The sequence below is a fragment of the Balaenoptera acutorostrata genome, chromosome 2 (genome assembly GCF_949987535.1).
Source record: "Balaenoptera acutorostrata chromosome 2, mBalAcu1.1, whole genome shotgun sequence".
Classification (NCBI taxonomy): domain Eukaryota; kingdom Metazoa; phylum Chordata; class Mammalia; order Artiodactyla; family Balaenopteridae; genus Balaenoptera; species Balaenoptera acutorostrata.
Window position 1 is genome coordinate 174,013,838 of NC_080065.1, and position 19,625 is coordinate 174,033,462.

General features: G+C 52.3%; 2 protein-coding genes across 5 annotated transcripts; one reads left to right on the top strand and one right to left on the bottom strand.

Moving 5' to 3' along the window:
* The first annotated feature begins 216 nt into the window (after window positions 1-216).
* On the top strand, window positions 217-7,327 carry TMEM221 (transmembrane protein 221). 2 transcript variants are annotated; one of them, XM_028162148.2, is made up of 4 exons: window positions 217-739; window positions 2,990-3,075; window positions 5,910-6,140; window positions 6,805-7,327. In XM_028162148.2, exons 1-4 carry the CDS (start codon window positions 420-422, stop codon window positions 6,864-6,866), a joined length of 699 nt encoding a protein of 232 aa, XP_028017949.2. In that variant the 5' UTR covers window positions 217-419; the 3' UTR covers window positions 6,867-7,327. The 2 variants fall into 2 exon arrangements, with proteins under 2 accessions (XP_028017949.2, XP_007195555.2); XM_007195493.2 differs by lacking the exon at window positions 6,805-7,327 and having other exon boundaries at window positions 5,910-6,627.
* An 8,602-nt stretch (window positions 7,328-15,929) lies between these two features.
* On the bottom strand, window positions 15,930-19,625 carry MVB12A (multivesicular body subunit 12A). Of its 3 annotated transcripts, none has more exons than XM_007195494.3 (9): window positions 19,457-19,625; window positions 19,229-19,327; window positions 18,995-19,091; window positions 17,870-17,996; window positions 17,394-17,513; window positions 17,199-17,305; window positions 16,907-16,968; window positions 16,521-16,577; window positions 15,930-16,311 (listed from the first exon to the last, which is right to left on the bottom strand). In XM_007195494.3, the coding sequence occupies exons 1-9, from the start codon at window positions 19,544-19,546 to the stop codon at window positions 16,249-16,251; spliced, it is 822 nt and encodes a 273-aa protein (XP_007195556.1). In that variant the 5' UTR covers window positions 19,547-19,625; the 3' UTR covers window positions 15,930-16,248. The 3 variants fall into 3 exon arrangements, 2 of the variants coding, with proteins under 2 accessions (XP_007195556.1, XP_057394474.1); XR_009006701.1 differs by having other exon boundaries at window positions 16,293-16,311; window positions 16,792-16,968; XM_057538491.1 differs by lacking the exon at window positions 16,907-16,968.

The following is a 19,625-nucleotide window of genomic DNA, read 5'->3' on the forward strand; positions in this document are numbered from 1 at the left end:
TAAAAGACAGCAATGAAACAGGTGCTTGGGGCAGCGGGAGGGGAAAATGGGGGTACTTGAATGAGTTTACAGATCTGTGAGGCTCTCTGGATCCCGCCACTGCACCCTTATCCCACGTGGGACCGCCTCCGCCCCTTCTTCGCCCCGCCCCTCGCCGGCCACGCCCCGCCAGAACTCTGAGGCCAAGAGCTGTCGCTCACAGAGAAAGAAAAGACTCTGTCTCAAGTTTTCCCAGAGCTTTCTCGTCCTCACCGCGACTGGCATCCCGAGCCCTCTGCAGCCCCGACAATATTCAGAAACAACCCCCCTGCGACCCCACCCCCTCTGGACCGCCGAGGGCCCTCGGACGCCCCTCAACTCCCCTGCCCCTAAAATCTCTTTGATTCCTCAACTGTCCCCTAGGCCCGCAGGACCCCTCCATGGCCAGGTCGTACGGCGGCCGGGTGCTGGCCGCGATGATCCTTTTGGGCATCCCCGCGGCCGTACTGGCGGCGCTGGGCGCGCAGCTGCTGTTCCAGCTGCAAGCGGGCCGCGCGGAACTTCGAGGACCGCGAATCGACGGGCTGGGCCCGGAGCTGGGCGCCGGCCCTGGGCTGCCGGAGGACGCGGCCGGAGCGCTGCTGCCGCTGGCAGCCGCGCTCGCCGCGCTCGCCCTGGTGCTGGGTCTCACCTGCCTGCTTCTCGCCGCGCTCTGCGGCCACCTGGGCGCCGAGATGGCGCGGGGACCGGGCCCTGGCAGGTAGGAGGACCGGCCCCTCTACGCGGCTGGGGGCTGGACAAGCCCGGGGGAGCCGCTGCCCTTCTCTGGGCCTCAGGTTGGGGGAGAGCTTTCCTTCCTCACCCCCTCCATCCAACTTTCCCTTCCTCCTTTCTTCCATCCCTCCCTCCCTCTCTCTCTCTCCTTCTCTCCATCCATCCCTCCCTCCATCCTATATTTGTTGAAAATTTACAGCAGGTACAACTACAGCTGTGACCCCCTTTTCAAAGATGTGGAAACAGGTTCAGAGAGGGCCTGGGGTCAGTTAGCGCCAGTGTTGATAGTGTTTTCATTTATGGAACCCTAAGCTCTAGGTTCCCCCCACTTAATGTGGATTAACACAGTGAAGCCCCCTGGGTGGCTGGTGCTGTTATTATCTCCCTTTTTAACAATGTGTTAAAAAGAGTCTGCTCTCTCTAGGCTGCCAGGATTGGAAGGGGGTGGGCTGGATTTGAACTTGAATCTGGTAGAGCCAGAACATGTGCCCTGGCCCTGGGTGGGGTTCCTTGTCAGGCACCTGAGCTCGGAGATATGGGCACTGGACAGGGTGGCCGGGGGGTGCATGTGGAGTGAGGAACCTTCCTTGAGCCAAGGACTTGGCTGTCCCATATCTGAGTATTTCCTTCCAGGACACTGGGGGAGGGGAGCTGGGATCCTTGTCCAGGATTCCATGGATTTGAGCGGATGGGAAATTCCACCATTTGATCCCATCCAAACTGTGCACCCTCCATCTGATAGTTCAAGGGGTGCTGAAAAGCATGCGTTCTGCCAGTTGACAAATATGTGTTGGGCACCTGCCGGGGGCTGAGCCCAGCATTGGGTATTGGTGACCCAGCAGGAACCAGGAGGACCTGGACCCACCTTCATGGGGACACAGATAATGAAGATACAAAACAGATCAGTAATGTCAAATGATGATGAATGCCGGAAATGGATGAAAATGGGGTGATGTGGTGCAGGAGGACAGGGTGGGGAATGAGATGGGACCATCAGGGGAGGCCTGTGTTGAGACTTGAAGGAGGAAAGGAGGCAGAAGATCTGGGGGACTGTGATCCAGGCAGAGGGAACAGCATGTGCAAAGGCCCTGGAGCAGGAATGAGCTTAGGGTGTTAGAAGGTGATAGAGGTGATTGGCGTGGCTGGAGGGTACATAAGGAAGATGAGGGCCAGGAAGTGAGAGGTACTGGATTTTTTTTTTTTTCCTCATCCTGTGGCATGCGTGCTCTTAGTTCCCCAACCAGGGATTGAACTTGCCCCCCCTGCAGTGGAAGCACAGAGTCTTAACCACTGGACCACCAAGGAAGTCCAAGAGGTACTGGATTATATAGCGCTTCCTGTGCTGTGGTGAAGACCTTGGGTTTACTCTGACTGAGAGAGTTGTGAGCCAGGAGGGATGTGATCTGACTTAAGTTTGAAAGAACCCACTCTGGCCACTGTGCAGAAAAGGGGTCAGGAGGGGAGTTGGAAGGCAGACCAGGGAGGAGGCCATTTCCATGGTATTGGTGGGAGATGAGTGATGATGGAAGCTCTCAGAGCTTCCTTTTCCTGATCTCACAGGACTGGAGAAGGGCATGCACACAGCGGAAGCACTTAGCATGGGGCTGGGCTCAAAACTAAGTCCTCAATCCATGTCAGCTCTTGGGAATCTCGGTTTCTATTGTCACTGATAACAAATTAGCCTCAGTTTTCTCACCCCCAAATAAGCTTATGGTCTGTAAAATAATGGAGGTCAGATGTTTAGCAAGTGTCCGTACACAATAGCTGCTTCATTAGTGTTGGATGTTCGAATGGACTGATGTATATGGATGGGTTTCGGGGGAGGGGAATGGAATGGATAATGACTGTGGATGGATGACTGGACAGATGGTTGGTTTGCTCGATGGATGGTGACTGGGAGATAGACGATGGATGGATGGGTGGGGGGGGGATGGATGGATGGATGGATGGCAGATGACAAATGGATGAATGGATAATGACGGATGTTTAAATAAATGGGTGGATGGATGAACAAAGCATGGTTAAATGGATGGATGGCTGTATGGTTGAATAATCGATGGGGATGGATGGACGGTAAAGGATGAATGAGTGGGGGGATAGATGAGTGGATGGCTAGGTCCTCACATAGATCTCCAGCTCCCCAAAGCTGGACCACTCCCCCTACCTCTCCTCCCCAGCCTTATTCCACCAGCTCTGCCTCCTGAGCCCATTTTCTTCCTGCCCCACTCCCTGCCAGGTCTGACTGGTTTCTCTATGACTGCCGCCTCCTCAGACATGTGGCCCTCGGCCTCTTCTGTTGTGGGGTCTCCGTCTACTTAGCAGGTATGTGCTCAGGATAGAACATGGGGTGTAGGGCCCTGGGTTGGGGTGACCAGGGGTAATAGCCCCACAACTGGGGTCAGCTCCAGAGGCAGCCTGCCTGTTTCACTCTTGGCTCTGACACTTTAGCCCATGGCTGGCATCTGATCCCAGTGGGGATTCCATAAATGGCAGTTGTCTTCATAACACTTCTGATTCATCAGCTTTCTACATTTGGTTTGAATAAAAGTTTCCAAGTCCTTGGTGGTTTCTGGAGATAGTGTTTCATAGGTTGGCCTTAGCAAAAACTGTTTTGGTCACAAATATCTGAATCCAGCTCAAGAAGGGCTTAAGGAAAAAAATACGCTTCATAAACCAGATATGCAATTTTAAATCCCAAAACATGAAGCAGAGTAAAAACTAATAACCTGAGTGCCAGAAGGACACACTGCACTGTCTTTCCTTCCCCGACTTATAACTTTTCTTTGATCAACATTCTTTCACCCACACATGCTGGTAAAGGAATCAAATCATCACCTTTCTTAAAGAGACTCCTGACATCTTGTATTTTGTTCTAATCTTGAAAAATATGTTGCTGGTGCTGGAGACTCAGCGCTGAATCACACATAGATCCTTGGCAGCCCTATAAACAACCTGTTTCACTGGAAGAAAAAAAAATCAGCTGACTGAAAAACAAGGGATTTGCTATTACTATTTTTCCTTAGTACCACAATAGAGAAAGAGAAGTTTACAAGATATATTTAAAAGATTTATTTATGAGATATGAGCCTAGGGTTCATTGTGGGAATTTGTATGTACAGTGCAGCGAACTCTGCATAACTCTTGTTGTTTGACTTCATAAAATGCTCTGGATTTTATTAAGTGTGGAACTTCCCTGGCGATCCAAAGGTTAAGACTCTGCGCTTCCACTGCAGGGGGCGTGGGTTCATCCCTGGTCAGGGAACTAAGAACTAAGATCCCACGTGTCACGTGGCCAAAAACAAACAAAACAAACAAACAAACAAAAATGCTCTGGATGTGGGTTTTTTAAAAAGGAGAGTGGATGGAGTGACTCGTGTATCTGAAAAGATCAGGGGTTATTGGCCTCAGGTGTGGCTGGATCCAGGCACTCAAATGAGGTCTTCAGAAAGGCTTCTCACTTCATCTCATCACCTGCCGTGCCCTGAGAAAGATGCCTGTCTCTGTAAGCGCTTTCAACACAATACCTATGATCTCAAGCCTTTTCATAAGCCAACAAAAATGTTGGAGACTTGGAGAATAAAATATTCTTATTCTAAAATACAAGAAAACTCACAAAGGGAAATAAAAGGTAACTATGTCAGCCTCATTAAGCATTAAATTAAGAATTTGTTCAGCTCCCATTTAGATTCTTTTTGAGGATAGGTGACCTCACTCAGCAAGAATTCCTGAGCATGTCCAGCCAATCATTCATTCATTGCTAACCAGAGCCAAAATAATAGTTATAAAGATCTTTCAAAAATGTTTAGAGCAGGGACTTCCCTGGTGGTCCAGTGGCTAAGACTCCGTGCTCCCAATGCAGGGGGCCTGGGTTCGATCCCTGGTCAGGGAACTAGATCCCACATGCTGCAACTAGGAGTTCACATGCTGCAACTAAGACCCAGCACAGCCAAATAAATACATAAATAAAAATATTAAAAAAAAAAATTTTTAGAGCAAAAAATGTCCTTGGCCTCGCCTTAATATGTCAGACATGATGCACTGTGGCATCTTCAAAAGCAAGAGTACAGAGCTGGAGAAAGCATTAAAACAGCCCACAAAGTGCCAAGAAGTCCTCCATCAGCTCTGGGCTTCTCTCCTACCAATTCCCTAATGGCTGCAGTTAGAAAATAACCCTGTCCTCATAGGCCAAGCAAAGGTCCCAGGGCTGACTCTGATTGGCTGAGCTTGGATCATGTGATAGCCATGCACCAATCACTATAATCAGGGGAAGCAGTGCTCTGATTGGCCTAGGACCATACATGTCACTGATGCCAGAGTGGTGGGTCAGTCCTTCTAGACCAGTGACCAGGGTAGGGGTAGGGACTGGACCAGCACTTCTCAATGGGGGCTGATTCTGCCCCTGAGGGAACATTTGGCAATCAACATCTGGAGACATTTTTGGTTGTCACGATAGGGCAGGGGGAGGGTACTACTGGTATCTGGTGGATAGAAGCTGCTAAATGTCCTACAATGCACAGGACAGTTCCCACCAAAAAGAATGGTGGTGCCAACTGGACATCGGACAGGGCAACAGAGAACCAGTACAGGTCCTCAAGGCCAGGTCGCCAACTGTCTTTTTTGTTTTTTAAGATTTATTTTTTAAAATTTATTTATTTATTTTGGCTGCGCTGGGTCTTAGTTGTGGCATGTGGCATCTTTTTAGTTGCAGCATGAGGGATTTTTAGTTGCGGCTCCTTAGTTGTGGGATGCATGTGGAATCTAGTTCCCTGACCAGAGGTGCAACCCAGGTCCTCTGCATTGGGAGGGTGGAGTCTTACCCACCGGACCACCAGGGAAGTCCCCGCCAACTGTCTTATTGTTCAGATCAGCAAACTGAGGCCAGAGAGAGACTGTGATTCACTCAAGGTCAATCACAGGGATTCAGAAAGCCTGAGATCTCAGTTGTTTCAATCGTGGTGAAGTACACATAACACACAATTTACCATTTTATAGTAAAACAGATGTGATGATGATGTATTTGTCGGGTGTGAAAGGGTTCGATGAGTTAGTCTATGTGCCTATCATAATGTACAATTTTCTATAACTGCTCTCCATTTGGGGGAGCTCTCCCAGGGGTTGGAGAACAAACATTGAATAAGAGCCGTTTCCTTCCCCAGCACTGTCCATCTACGCCCTGCTTCTCTTCGAGATCGAGACGGGTGCAGCAGCTGCCTCCATCCTTGGCTTGGGTGCTCTGGTCCTGGTGGCGGCGCTGACCCACACTCTACTCCGGGCCGCCCGGGCCACCCGCCGTGGCCTCCATGAGCTGTCCCCACCGCACTTTGAAGACGACCCTGTCTGCCCTGCTGAAGTCTCCAAGGCCAGCCCCAGGGCTCAGCCCCAGCAGGGTACCCATCACTGGACCCCCTACTCATCCTGCCCAAAACCTGGGGACTCCCTCAGATCCATGGTTACTGCCACAGCACCCGCAGCCATAGGGGGAGGCCGGGATGGCAGCCTGCCTGCATCTCGCATGCACCGGACACTGTCTGCCAGTGAGGGGCACTGGGAAGAGGTCACGCATGAGATGCACAGCATCCTGAGCCACAGGCCAGGGGGGTCGGGGAAGGACTCCACTCTGGTGTGAGCCCAGAGATCAAGGATAGAGACCTAGTGTCAGGCAGCAGGAAGAGGACTCTTGTAGAGATAGCTCCAGGCTCAACCACGGTAGCAATATAACTTGATTTCTCTCTCAGTTCACAGCATCCCTGACTTGTGTCCTCAAGGTTGCCTCATGGCACAAAATGGCTGCCAGGGCTCCAACCTTTACCTCCTCACTCAGAGAGAAAGGCAGAGGCCAGGACTTCTCAGGAGATTTTGGAAGTTTTCCTGGGAGGCCTTGGGACACTTCTGCTTATACCCCATTGGCCAGAACAGAGTCATGTGGTCACACTTCAATACAGAGGAGACAAGGAAATGTAGCTGCCCAGAATGAATAAGATTCTGTTATAGGCAGGAGGGGAGGGGAGAGCTCAGGCAGCGTTTCTCTAAACATCTCCGTCCATTTTACAGATGAGGAAACCGAGGCCCAGAGAGGGGCAGTGACTCACCAAGGGTCCCACGGCCAGTATTGAGCATCAGAGCCAGGATTCGAACCCGGGTCCTGTAACCCCCATGCTGCTGATAGTGCAAGTCTCAGACTCTGCGACTCCTTCCGGGCTGTGAGCGTTTGAAACCTGTGTGTGCGGAGCTCAGAGCAGCCCAGGGCCATGGGCGCACCTGGAGGCCTGGACCCAGACTCCTGGCTGTGGGCCTGTGGCTGAGGGCTTCACTGCTCTGTGTCTCAGTTTCCTGGTCTGTAAAATGGGAACGGAATCGGTCCCTCTTCCTAAGCCTCCCGTGAGACTCCGTGTGAGCCATTCCGAGGGCCTGTGCATAGCAGGTCCTCAAGGCTTGTCAACCTGTGCTTCTGTCAGTCGGGGTGCCTGGTGGCAGGAAAAGGTGGGTTGATGGCCAGTTTCTGGGACTCTTGGAACTGACAGGGGTTGGAGTGGATAACTCAGAGCCTCAGGGGGTCTCTGGAGGCCCTGGCCCCACCCCCTTCCTGCACAACCTGAAAATAAACTCCATGTCACTATTTCCATGTCATCTGAGCCATATCCAAACATGTTGCGTGGCCAAGTGCAGACCCAGGATGAGGGGTAGAGTGAAAGGAGCCGGGGTGGAAAGGGCAGGAGTCAGGGGACAGAGAGTGTGCCCCTTGTAGAGCCAAGTCTGGGGCCCATGCCCCACAAATCTTCATGCATATACATTTCACAGGGTGTGGGGATGGCCTGGTCCCTGCCCCAACCCCAAATGGACAAATGTCCCCAGCAGTCTCCCAACCCGTCCCTCCCTGGGCCACACAGGGACTCAGGGGCGGAGGAAGCTCAGCCACACAGTGGCTTGAAGTCCCCCAGGACCCATCTCCATGGGCAGAGAGGTGGCAGCACCCAGCAGGGAGGCTGGTCCCCAAACCTGACCTTGGGTAAGGATTCTGATGATCAGGTACAGAGTTGGGTGCCCCACTGGCCTGGATCACCTCCCTCCTGAGCCCCTGGGAGGCTGCACAGACCTCCTCCTCCCATATGGCACCTGTCACAGGGGGTGCCCAGGAAGCACAGGCTCTCGGTGAGCGTGAAAATATCAGTGAAGAGGATCAAGTCAGAATGAATATCGTGTCACATGCCTAGTACTGCAGACACACACTAGATAGAGGTGATGGTTGCACATCGTCCATGCACTAAATGCCACTGAACTGTACATTTTTAATTGGTGAATTTCATGTTATGTGAATTTCACCTCAACTTAAAAAAAAAAAGAAAATTTAAGGAGGCACTCAGTCTCAGGTTCCTTCACGTGCAGGTGGGCCCCAAGTCTGAAGTGACCACCTCCTTAAATGTGGGCCCTACGTGCTCACTAGCCTCATCCCAGTCTGATCTCTGCACACACCCCTGGGACCAGGAACTGGAGCCCTGGAAAGTCTGCAAGGTTACAACGTGGGAGGCGGGCTGGAAGTGCTGCCCACAGTCCCTGCTGAAACCTGGCCGTGTTGTCGACACCGCCCTGGATGGGGTGCTGAGCACCTTTGTATTCTGATCAGAGTCTGGCGAGCAGGGAAGAGGCTGGTCCTAGGGCTGGAGCCAAACGCTCTGGTCGCTCCCTGTCCTGGGCACCTGATGAGGGTTTTGTGTTCCAAGAGGCAGCTTGGACAGACCTGGCTCAGGGAGCAGTCATGCGACCTGCACTGCAGTTTCTTTCTTTATAAAACAGGGCTAATCCCCCAACCCCATCATAGTACAGCTGTGAGGACCAAATCGGAAAGAGTTTCAGTGACCCCGTTAGCTCCACGGGCCTCACCGACACAAGTAGCTGTTGGCATCCTGGTACCTTTTGAGGCGTAGACACATCTGTTAAAGATGTTGCCTTGGGGACATCCCTCGTGGTCCAGTGGTTAAGAATGCGCTTTCCAATGCAGGGGACCCAGGTTTGATCCCTGGTCGGGGAACTAAGATCCCATATGCCGTGGGGCAACTAAGCCCATGCGCCACAACTACTGAGCCCGCACGCTGCAACGAAGAGCCCGTGCACTGCAATGAAAGATCCCGCATACCACAGTGAAGATCCCGCATGCCACAACTAACACTCGACACAACCTAATTAATTAATTATAAAAAAGATGTTGCCTTGGTTTGGGGTCATCAGAACCAAAGGCTGAGATGATGCCAAGATGTGGTTTAGATGGGAAGTGACCCCAGGAAGCCCCGGAACCCTGCAGGGGGCACCAATGAGCAGATGGCACTAAGGGCAACGGGGGCTCCATCCCCCTAGGGACCCCAGGGAGACAGCATAGAGCACACATGGCAGCTGGTCCCAGCCCGGGGGCGAGGGGCCTGGGATATTTATCCTCCTATTTCCATCAGGCATTAGCTGAGAGCTGTTCCCAGAGGGACTGACCCCTCACACTTCTAGCCATCCCTGTGCACCAGCTAGACACGCTCCTCTGGTCACAGGAGGCCCCAGGCAGGGTCACAGGTACTTGCTGCGGAGGGGAGGGAGGCACAGATAGCATCTGCTCCAGCTTCATGGCATTTTTGCAACAGCAGGCATAAATGGGATATTGAAAGCACTTAACTGTGCTATCTGTGGTTGAGAAGAGCTGTTGGTTTTTGGATGCCCGCCATGTGCCAACACCCTGCCTAACTCACACGAGGGTCACCACTGTTGCCCCCTCATCACACCCACTGGTCTCCCTCCTTTACTTCTGCAGGTAAAATCTTCTGAAAGTGGCAGATGGAGTTGGGGTCCTCTGTGCTGGTGACATTTAGAACAGAAGGTCAGATGCCACCTTGAGGGAGATTGCTCAGAGCAAACAAGGGGCCCGTTTCCCCCAGAGAGCACTTTATTAAAAACACTTTAAGAGTTTCCCTGGTGGCGCAGTGGTTAAGAATCCACCTGCCAGTGCAGGGGACACGGGTTCAAGCCCTGGGTCGGGAAGATTCCACATGCCGCAGAGCAACTAAGTCCATGCCCCACGACCACTGAACCTGTGCTCTAGAGCCCGCGAGCCACAACTACTGAGCCCACGTGCCACAACTACTGAAGCCCGCCCGCTCTAGGGCCTGTGCTCCACAACAAAGAGAAGCCACTGCAATGAGAAGCCTGCGCACCACAACAAAGAGTAGCCCCTGCTCGCCACAACTAGAGAAAGCCCACGCGCAGCAACGAAGACCCGATGCAGCCAAATATAAATAAATAAATTTATAAAAAGAAAAATAAAAAAGATTCAACCAGGGTAGGATCTGCTTTCAAGTTCACTTTGTGGTTGTTGGCACGATTCAATTCCCTATGAGCTGTGGAACTGAAGTCCTTGGTTCCTTGCTGGCTGTTGGCCAGAGGCTGCCCTCAGTTCTGTGATATGTGGGCCTCTTTATAGGGCAGTGTGCATCAGTGTAGCCAACAAGAGAGAGTCTGCAACAAGATGGAAGTCTTGTATTTTAAACCTACTCACAGAAGTGAAGTCCCATCACCCTTACTGTATTCCATTGGTGAGAGGTGAGTCTACACCAGATCCAGCCTGCCCTCAAGCGGAGGATTACACAGGCCTGAACACCAGGATACCAAGACGAAATGTTCCCAAAGGGAACCATCTCAGAAACTACTTAATGTCTTGTAAATTCTCTGTGGGCTCTTCCCAATGACAAATAAAAAGGGCAGGTGGATAAGGAAGATGAGAAAGCGGTGTTTTCTATACAGCATGGGTCAGCTTTTCCAGTTCAGATTTCTAAGCTGGCAAGAGTGTACATGATACCTAAGAAATTCAAACTGGTGAGACAAATGGCCAAAATTAACAAAACTGATGATGCCAAGTGTTGGTGAAGACATGGAGCCACTGGAACTCTCATTTGCTGTGGGTGGGAGGGTAAATTGGTGCAACAGTCTTAGAAGTCTGCTTGGCCGTATCTGCTTAAGCTGAAGATAGGCCTCCCTTACCACTTAGAATTTCCACTCAGGGTATTTACCCAACAAGAATGAGTGTGTATTCATCAATCAGGCTCCCTGACTTCAGACTATACTACAAAGCTACAGTAATCAAGACAGTATGGTACTGGCACAAAAACAAAAATATAGATCAATGGAACAGGATAGAAAGCCCAGAGATAAACCCACGCACATATGGTCACCTCATCTTTGATAAAGGAGGCAAGAATATACAGTGGAGAAAAGACAGCCTCTTCAATAAGTGGTGCTGGGAAAACTGGGCAGCTACATGTAAAAGAATGAAATTAGAACACTCCCTAACACCATACACAAAAATAAACTCAAAATGGATTAAAGACCTAAATGTAAGGCCAGACACTATCAAACTCTTAGAGGAAAACATAGGCAGAACACTCTATGACATAAATCACAGCAAGATCCTTTTTGACCCACCTCCTAGAGAAATGGAAATAAAAACAAAAATAAACAAATGGGACCTAATGAAACTTAAAAGCTTTTGCACAGCAAAGGAAACCATAAACAAGACGAAAAGACAACCCTCAGAATGGGAGAAAATATTTGCAAATGAAGCAAATGACAAAGGATTAATCTCCAAAATTTACAAGCAGCTCATGCAGCTCAATATCAAAAAAACAAACAACCCAATCCAGAAATGGGCAGAAGACCTAAATAGACATTTCTCCAAAGAAGATATACAGATTGCCAACAAACACATGAAAGAATGCTCACCATCATTAATCATTAGAGAAATGCAAATCAAAACTACAATGAGATATCATCTCACACCGGTCAGAATGGCCACCATCAAAAAATCTGCAAACAATAAATGCTGGAGAGGGTGTGGAGAAACGGGAACCCTTTTGCACTGTTGGTGGGAATGTAAATTGATACAGGCACTATGGAGAACAGTATGGAGGTTCCTTAAAAAACTAAAAATAGAACTACCATATGACCCAGCAATCCCAGTACTGGGCATATACCTTGACAAAATCATAATTCAAAAAGAGTCATGTACCACAATGTTCATTGCAGCTCTATTTACAATAGCCAGGACATGGCAGCAACCTAAGTGTCCATCAACAGATGAATGGATAAAGAAGATGTGGCACATATATATAATGGAATATTACTCAGCCATAAAAAGAAACGAAATTGAGTTATTTGTAGTGAGGTGGATGGACCTAGAGTCTGTCCTACAGAGTGAAGTAAGTCAGAAAGAGAAAAACAAATACCATATGCTAACACATATATATGGAATCTAAAAAAAAAAAAATGATCATGAAGAACCTAGGAGCAAGATGGGAATAAATATGCAGACCTACTAGAGAATGGACTTGAGGATACGGGGAAAGGGAAGGGTAAGCTGGGGCAAAGTGAGAGAGTGGCATGGACATATATACACTACCAAATGTAAAATAGATAGCTAGTGGGAAGCAGCTGCATAGCACAGGGAGATCAGCTCGGTGCTTTGTGACCACCTAGAGGGGTGGGATAGGGAGGGTGGGAGGGAGGGAGACGCAAGAGGGAAGAGATTTGGGGATATATGTATATGTATAACTGATTCACTTTGTTATAAAGCAGAAACTAACACACCATTGTAAAGCAATTAGACTCCAATAATGATGTTAAAAAAAAAAGAATATATACGACTAGTAAGAATCAAAAAAAAAAAAATGAGTGTGTATTCATCAAAAGACATGTACAAGAGTACTCAGAGCAATTTCATTCAATGGCCAAGAACTAGGGACAATCCAAATGTCCATCAACAGATGAACAGACTGTGGTACATCCATACAGTGGAATACTACTCAGCAATTAACAAGAGGGAATTACTGATACAGGCAACACAGATGAATGTCTCAGACCTAACAGTGAATATAATTAGCCAGGCTGAGAAGAGAAGAGGACTCGTTTGGGCATTGCACTTAGCTCAAGTTCAAGAACAGGCAGAATGGAATTCCCTGGTGGTTCAGTGGTTAGGACTCAGTACTTTCACTGCCAGTGGCCCAAGTTCAATCCCTGGTCGGGGAACTAAGATCCCGCAAGTCAAGCAGCATGGCAAAAAAAAAAAAACCAAAACAAACAAACAAAAAAATAGGCAGAATGAACGATGGGGTAGAAGCCAGCGGCTTTGGGGGTTTGGGTGGGAGGGTGCCCAAGGGGATGCTCAAGGCTGGCACAGATCATTGCTCTGATCTGGGGGTGGAGAGAGCAGTAGGGGCCACAGCTGGGCTCTGGAACACTTGAATACAAGAAGTGTGGGGGTATGCCACTAGTAGAAGCCACTAGGACTTGCATCTTCCATTCACTCTGCATGGACTTTGGGCTGCAGAAGCCTTCCAGCTGAGAAGAACTTTGAGAGCCAGGAAGAGTTTTTGCAACAGTCAGCAGAGGCAGCGGAGAGACACAGCCCCACAAGTGTTCTCCCTCAGAACTACCGAATGAGGTGAGGACCTTTGAGATTCCCATTGTAAAGATGGACAAACTGAGGTATAGAGAGGTTAAGCCACTGCTCAGGGTCACCAGCTAGTGAGCATTGGAGCTGGGACCACATCTCCCCAGAAATGTCCCTCTCAGTCCCCAGGCCCCTGTGATGCCCGGGTCTCAGCACCTCAGCGCCAGCTAAAGGCAGAAGGATAAGTCTTCCTCTTCTTCTCCCTTCCCTGTAGCCCAAGAAGATGCAAGCTTAGTTGGAGCTGTGAGGATTGATGTGGCCCAAGTCAGGAGTTGGGGGCTAAGGGGACAGGCTCCACCGGGACTTTCCGGCCCCTTTGTGAGGCTGTTCCCAGGCCCTGTTGCACTCAAGAGGGTTGGGATTTTGCAGAGTCAGTGACCTGGCAATGATGGTTGATCCAGTCGGACCCAAGGCCAGTATGGGTCGTCCGGGGGCCCCTGGTCACACACAGATGCCCTGGAAAGTGATCTGGGGCTGGTTTCGGGGTGGCCAAGATCACAACCAGAGAGAACAAACAGCCTTTGCTTCCCAGCTGGATCGGATTCCATGGCCGGCGCCAGAGCAACCTGGGTGGCACCTGGCAGGTGCTGGCTGCGCCCAGAGTGGAGAGATTCGGGGAGATATCTTAGCATCAGAGGCCTAGTTCTTCCAAGGCAGCTGAAGTGTGTGGGGGAGGGGGTACCATCTCCAGGATAGTTCACTGTCTCCACCCTCAGACTCCCAGGGCAGGGGACTCTTTTCCCTCAGATCCCTGTGCAGGGCAGTGTCTCCCCCTTCGGGTCCCCAGGGCAGTGTCGTTAGACACAAGTGCCTGGGTGGGTCGCACATCCCCTTGGGACCCCGTGTGACTCCTTCTGGCCAATGAGCTGTGAGCAGAACTTTGACAAGGCACTTCCAGGCCAGAGCACTTAAGTGACAGCGTGAGACCCTTCTGAGTCCATCCCCACTGTCTTGGAGAGATGCTGGCCACCCCTTCAGGTGCGTTTCCTTGCAACTACGACCAGCAGCCTGTTGCCGCCCCACCATGGGCACGTGATGTGGACGAGAAATAAGCCTTAGCCTTCCTACGCTCCAGAGATCTGGGGAATGTTCCTGATCTGGGCCACCCTGACGCTATGGGTACCTGGGGAAGAGAGAGCAGAAGAGGAAGCACATGCATGGGAGAGACAGTGTGAGCCTGGGGTGGTTCATTTCACAAATACAGTTTGTGGAGTCCGTATTTGCCAATTCTCCTACTGGCTCAAATCTGTGACCCCCAAATCAATACTCACAGTGCTTTTGTGGCTATTGGTGGACACGCACAGTGCCGGAAAAAATCTGAGTTCTCAGAGGTGCGTGTTCCCAGCTGTGGTAGGACAAGGCGATGTTCTGCCTTCCTGTTCCAGCTCTGACTGGAAACAGGCATCCTTCTTGAGGTCTAGCCAGTGGCCCATTTTGCATTTTTGTGCTTTTTCGTTGGTGATTTTTGCTGTTTGCAAAGGCCCCCAAGTGTAGTGCTGAAGAGCTATCTAGTGTCCCCAGGCGCAAGAAGGCTGGGATGTGCCTCCGGGAGCAAATACTCTCCGATGAGCTTTGTGCAGACGTGAGTTCTACGGCTGGTGGCCGTGAGTTCACCGTTAACGAATCGGCAGCATGTATATTAAACAAGGTGTCGGGCTTCCCTGGTGGCGCAGTGGTTGAGAATCTGCCTGCCAATGCAGGGGACACGGGTTCGAGCCCTGGTCTGGGAAGATCCCACATGCCGCCGAGCAACTGGGCCCGTGAGCCACAACTACTGAGCCTGCGTGTCTGGAGCCTGTGCTCCGCAACAAGGGAGGCCGCGACAGTGAGAGGCCCGCGCACCGCGATGAAGAGCGGCCCCTGCTCGCCGCAACTAGAGAAAGCCCTTGCACAGAAACGAAGACCCAACACAGCCAAAAATAAATAAATTTTAAAAAACAAAAACAAAACAAAAAAAAACGACTGCTTCTGGCAGTAAAAAAAAACACAATAGTAACACATAAAAAAAAAAAACAGGAGGGGAATTGTAATTAAAGCTCTCATATTAAAAACAAAAAACAAAAAACAGGGTGTCTTGAAATGCACAGAAAACAAGGTTATGTATTGATTACTTGACCAAAATGTGACCAGAGGCTTACAAGAACCTACCCGTATCTCCCCGAGGGATACAGTATTTCCTAATTCAGTTTTCACACTACTTTACAGGAGGTAACTACCACGATTCATGAGTATCCACCGTTTGTGTCTACCACACAGCGGAGGAAAAGGGACGCACAGAACAGAACAGCTTGGTGGTTAAGAGAGCAGGCTCTGGGTTGGAATCCCAGCTGTGAATTTAGCCGCCTCCTGCTTCGGTTTTCCTATCTGTGAAATGGCCACACAACCAGGGCTTCCCACTGAGCTGGGGGAGGACTAAATGAGATACTGTACATCAGGTGTTGGTGAGGAGGTCCTCGGAGTATAAACGGTAGCTGTTACTATTATTACTGTTACGCGCAATGATGGAGGGGCGGGACCCGGTCTCCTCTGTGATTCGGAATCCCGGCTCAGGCACTTGCTGAGCCTCAGTTTCTCCCTCTGTAGAATGGGAGTGGTGGCAGCGCCCCCTCCCCTCCAGGATTTCACCCGCTTGCTGGGTGTGCGTCCGTCCCTGGCTCCTGCGAGCCACAGAGACCCACAGTCAGAATGGAGACTACAGACGGCCCGGACAGCGTGGTGTTTATTTCCTGGAGGGAGGACGCCAGCGTGGCCTCCAGGCACCAGCAAGTTTTGACACAAATGACTTGAAGGCACTGGTTTCCGTCCAGCCCCTCCCCCTGCCTTGCCCATCAGGGCCCAGGGGGCAGGAGACCCATCACCAAGCAGACCGCTCCCAGCCCCTCCTCCAGGGCTGCTGCTCTGCTGGGTGGCCGAGGGTCGGGAATGCCTTGTGCCGCCAAGGCTCCCGAGATTCAATGCGGTGGGCAGCTGCCAGTCCGGGGGTGTGAGGCAGGGGACTCTTCCCTGGGGCCGGCGAGGGGCTAAGAGACACTAGGGGGCAGGCGGGCAGCTGCCGTCTTCTCCACCACGAAGCCGTAGTTGTACTGGGGGGTGGGGAGTGGGGTGAGGGGAGAGCACAGAGCAAAGGAGGAGCCACTGGGGTGCCGGAGAAATGGTGGGGCATGGGGTGACACTTAGGGACTGGGGGATCTGGAGCCCTCGAGGTGGGTTATAGCTGGGAGAGAAGAGGGACCCAGGGGAGACCGGGGGGCCTGCACCCCCCAACCCCACCCCCTCCCTACCCTGCACCCACCTCCTCCTCAATGTCCGCCAGTGACTTGATGGTCAGATCAGCAAAGGCAGAGAAGGCCTGGCAGGCAAGGGGCAGGTCAGTCTTGGGCAGGGACCCCAACGTGGAACCCCCGTTCCCTCATCTTCAAGGAGGGCCCCCTCAATATTTGCCTGAATGTCCTCTCCCCTTTCCTGCCACGATCTCTCGCCCCCAGCATCCAGCTGCCCCTCCTGACTCCCCCATTCCAGGAGACCCTCCTGCCCCCTTGCCTTGGCCTCCAGCCTCCTCTCACCCAGGAACTCCCCTCTGTGCTGAGGTGCTGGTTACACAGACGATGCTCCCTGATTCCTGTTGCCTAGAAACGCAGTGGGGAGGGGCAGACCCAGACTCCCCGGGACCGGACTCACCAGGGGACCACAGCTCTTGCCCTCAAATCGGGGGTGCAGCGTGAAGGGAACCCCATCCATGGCTGAGGAAAGCAGGTGGGGGGAAGGAGCTGAGGCCCAAGAGACTTGAGGCCTGCCCGCTCCCCTCCCCGAGAAGCCCATCCTGGAGGTCTCGGCTCTTCCCAGTCTTGACAGAATGGGGGAAGCCCAGGCCTGGTCCAACCCTGCCCTTTTGCCTTCCTGGCTGTACAATCTCGGGCCAGTCTCGCCCCACCCCCACCCCAGTGCCTCAATTTCCCTGCTCTGCGCTCACCTGAGATGCCGTAGAGGTTGGAGGCCTCGTAGATGGAGTCGCTCCTCCGAAGTGTAGATGCCCGAGAGCCCAACCTCGAAATCGTCCGCTCCGGGAAGCCACCCTTGCTGGTGGAGGCAGGATGACCCAAGTCAGAGGCCTGATATCCACCGCCCCCCACCATGGTCGCTCCCATCCCTGAGCCCAAGGACTCACCTGGGCTGGCCAGGCGGGCCCAGGGAGAGGTCTCTCATGTCTCGGCTGAGAGCTCGGGGCTTGGGCACTGGCCGCGGGGCCTTGGCCTTCTTGCACCAGATGGCGAAGCCCCCCATGTCCCTAGAGGAGGGCGAAAAGAGAGAAGGGGCTCTGGCCCAATGTGCAGCCAGAGCTGAGAATAGCTGCCAGGGGAAGGCAGGCCTCCGGTGACCTCACACCTCAGCCCACACGCTCGGCAACATACTAACTAGTATGCTGGGTGCAGTCACCGTACCGGGTGCTTCAGACACACCAACTCATTTACTCCTCACCATCACCCTACGAGATTGGTACAACTGTCCCCACCTTAACATGTGGAAACTGAGGCACAGAGAGGTGGCAGAAGGGACGGAAGGACTCATGGGAGTCCCTGAGGGTCAGAGGGGTAGGTATGGGGGTTGGGAGGGCAAGGAAGGAGGGCTGGGGGGTGTCCCTACCCTACTCGCAGGTATCCAGGCACCGTCTTGGTTTTCCCACTCAGCCGGACGTCAAAGACAGCTATGTCCGCGACCCCCAAGGGCACCAGCTTCACACACATGCGTTTCTTCTTGGACACGGAGGCCTCTGGGAGTGAGGGACAGGGGAATGAGAAAAGGGGAGAAGCAGGAAAGGGGTCCAAAGATGGCTCCAGGAGAATGCTCGCCAAGGTGCTGTTTAAGGCGGCCATCTGGATGGCGCTGGGGCAGTGGTTAAATCCTGAATGGTAAAGCCATAGGAGGGGAATCCATGAAGCTTTTAGGAGCCATTGGGCCAGCCTCATCTTTGGTGACATGGAGGAGCATTCATGGGGAGGTCATGGGCACCACAGGGAGGGTGGGTAGCTGTGGGATCAGACAGAACTGGGTACCCATCCTGGCCCTCCAAACACACTTTCCCTCAGCCCTCTAATCCAGAGGTCAGCAAACTACAACCTATGAGCCAAATCCGGCCCAAGGTCTGGCTCATGAGCAAAGCATGGCTTTTACATTTTTAAAGGGATATATATTACATATATGCAACAGAAACCATCTGGCCTGGAAAGCCTAATATATTTACTACCTGGCCCTTTACAGGAAAAGTTTGCCAAGTCCAGTACCAATAGATATATGCTGAGAGCCAAATATAAATGACACGACATGGAGAGGGCATGAGAGGCAGGGAGAGCCTGATGGTTAGAAAGCAGAGCAGTCAGGGCTGGGAGGGTAGCACCAGGGCAACCGGAGCCCGTGTGCAAAAGCGTGGAAGTGGAAAATAGAACTGCGCGTGGATCAGCTTAGCTACAGTGTAAGAAGAAGGCGTAGTAGTAACAGTAATAAAACAGGTCGCATTGACTGAACACTTACTCTAGAACAGAGACTGTACCAATCGCACATTTTTACGCAGGGCGGGGTACATCGTCCCGCCCTAGATCAGGGCTCTGCGTTCTCAGTCAACACTGTCATTACCCAGTACATCGAGGGGGCGGCCAAAATTCAAAAATCTCACGCCTGTGGTCCCTCCATTCCCTTCCTGGACCCTCCCCGCAGAGACGCGAACGTGCCCCTGACCCCCCACCCCACTCCCGCCTTCGACAGGGGACTCACTGGAGTCCAAGGGGTCGCAGACCGGGGAGAATCCCGGCGGGAGGGGGCTCTTGTCCACCAGGACCTGGATATCGACCACCACGTTCTCCTGTGGATTCTGGCGGAGGGGGGGCGGGGAAGGGGATACATCGAGAATCACTCAGCAGTAGGGACCGTGTGCCTAGCATAGAGCTCAGCGAATGGACAAGGGGGAGTGGGAGGACCCCGGGGATTCCGAAGGTGAGGGCCCCTTACCTCTAGGCTGCCCAAAGGATTGAGGCACAGGAAGTAGCCGGATTTCTGCCCGAAAGTCTTGCCGAAGCTGGCGGGCGCCCCCTCCACAGTGCAGGAGATCTACAGCGCGGACGCGGGTCAGCGCCAGGCTCTTACCCGGCCGCAGCCGACTCTGCCCCTATTCAACCCCCGGCCCCTGGTGTCGCCGCCTCTCTCCCTATTCGTCCCTGGTCCCCTGACATCGCTCACCGCACTGAATCCCCGAGGCGGGGGCGCCGAGGCCGACGACCAGGCCAAACCAGCCAACGGGGCCGCGTCGGCCCCGGACCCCGGATCCATCCTCCAAGCCAAGCACCGAAGGCGGTGGACAGCCTCTGACCTCCTAGCCGCAGCTGGACTACGGAGTTCGGGCAAGAGT